This window comes from Atta colombica, unplaced genomic scaffold (genome assembly GCF_001594045.1).
Source record: "Atta colombica isolate Treedump-2 unplaced genomic scaffold, Acol1.0 scaffold146, whole genome shotgun sequence".
NCBI classification, from domain to species: Eukaryota; Metazoa; Arthropoda; class Insecta; order Hymenoptera; family Formicidae; genus Atta; species Atta colombica.
In genome coordinates this window covers 763,996-766,220 of record NW_017259235.1, presented here as the reverse complement: position 1 = coordinate 766,220, position 2,225 = coordinate 763,996, and the positions used below count along the sequence as shown (strand labels likewise).

Here is a 2,225-nt window from a genome sequence, read left to right as displayed (position 1 = left end):
ATATATATATAAATATAGGCTAATTTAGAGTCACTGCTAATTTCAATCTTAGTCAGATTAATAGACTAATTGATTCCAATCGCGTTCTAAACATGATTCTGCTACGTGAGTCGGGATAATTGTACATCTATCCTTTCCTCTTCCCTCTCCTCATCCTCTATTAATGTAGAAGGTGCACAAGAAAAGTTTTTCCTCTTCATACAACCCGTCCATTGGTGTAATTTGTATCTATATATAGTAGTCCAAATAATATTTAACATAGACAAAATTGTCAAACAATATTTTTTTACATTTTCTTTTTTTAATAGATATCTTATGATAAATGATTAGATCTTAAAGCTCCTGAATAGTCATTACAATCATATTGAATCGTGACGTCAGAAGTGAGAAATGATGCGTTAATTTTTGTTACGTATCACTTGTAAAGACAATTCGAATAAAAAAAAAACGAAATGATGAGATCGCTTTAAAACAATTGCAAAAATGAAGCAAAAGCTATTCTTATCCCTCTCCTTCGACAGTTAGAAAATAATCATAAAAAATGATAAAAGACACATGAAGTACTTTATATTCAATGCCCATGCATAGCCTATTTTCATTTTTACGTATCTTTTATCGCTTACGATTATTTATTGACTGACTCAGGAAAAAATAAGGAAGGATAGCTTTCATTCATTTTTACAATTATTTAAAGCGATCTCATCATTCCGTTTTATTCAAATTATCTTTATTTACAGTATAGCTGTGATGATTGTTCAAGAGCTTTAACGTGTATTTTTCTTATTTAATTTTTAATCATTTAATTGATAAAATAGATACTGTTAATTTATAACAACGTCAAGTCATTGCAAACAATTAATAAGTAAATAGACTTTAAACTAAATAGACTATACTCATTTCATTACGATTAATGAAAGAATAATCCAAGTTAAGGGTTGACAGGAGAGACTGTGGAGATTTTTATCACAAATAAATTTCTTCATTCAAATTACGGCTAAATTGTGAAAATCACGCTGTAATTGAGATAATCAAGCAAATTGTTATTCAGCTTGTTATAGAAAACGATATTTTGATAAAAAAAAAACAAAATAAAAATACGTTCTGATATCTCACTATAATGCAGTTGGGATGCAGATAATCTTATTTATTTTGTTTTAAAGGCTAAATTACAGCTTTAGCAGCGCAAAATATAATAAAATACGAGTTTTACATTGCTGAAGAGCTGAATTTTGTAATTTAGTTTTTAAAACAAAACATTTTCGTTTCATAAAATATGGATTAAAAAAAAGTCTCACGACGACAACTATGAAACAAAATGTGTGTGTGATAGGGTATGAATATACCTGTATTTGTATTGTGAATAAGAAGCAAGTAATCAATTTGGGATTGAGCCTGTCACTTCTATCGACCCTTAAATGTTAAGTGTGATCGATTTTTCCATGAGTTTACTGCATTAATATAATTGCAAATTATATGTGGACTTGTATAGAAAATGTTTGTACATTTTTTTTTTTTTTCATAGTTGAATACATAGATAAATGTACAAATTATACGTTTCGTAGGGTCAAAAGACTAAACATGTCAGCGTGAATGGAAAGAATCAGTCATATGCGAATGTGAATATAAATGTGTGTATTCACGTAATGCTTTATTGCACAGAAGTAATATTCTATTTTTCATAATCTTTCATATATTATATTTGAATTACGTGTAATATACTTTCTTGACGTTATGATTGAATCTTTACTAATGTATTTAATTTATTAACATATTGAATAGTCGAACGCGGTCGGATAGGTCGCAGTGATTCCCAAATTGTACATATGTGTACTCAGGACTTCATATTTATTATTGCATTACACAGTATGATAGATACATGACGATAAATATGTTTGATACATATGAATCTTATTCTTTCTTTTCTCTCGTATATTAAAACTATTATGTATACATTATGTTTATTTTTATAGAAACTTCTAGTATTACGTTTATTTCAACGTAAGACGAAAGTAATATTAAAAGAAATAATGCATTATTCTATATAGATTGGTCTTTTAAAATTGATATAGAATATATTTATTTCATCAGAATACTTTTTTGCAACATTGGGAGTATCAGCAACAAGTATAAACTACTAAATATTTATTATATTGTGTAATTCAAAAATAAAAAAAAAGACTCGAAGCTGGCCTTCTATGTAAGTTAGTGTATCATAGGGATACACG

At 27.7% G+C, this 2,225-nt stretch overlaps 1 protein-coding gene across 1 annotated transcript in view; it reads left to right on the top strand.

Moving 5' to 3' along the window:
• The window catches only part of LOC108685096 (histone-lysine N-methyltransferase ash1), a 10,324-nt gene extending 8,322 nt beyond the window's left edge, over positions 1-2,002 (top strand). Inside the window, exon 14 of the mRNA XM_018189734.1 lies at positions 1,971-2,002. Coding sequence (XP_018045223.1) covers positions 1,971-2,002 — 32 coding nt within the window. The remainder of the gene's footprint in view (positions 1-1,970) is intronic.
• Positions 2,003-2,225: the final 223 nt, after the last annotated feature.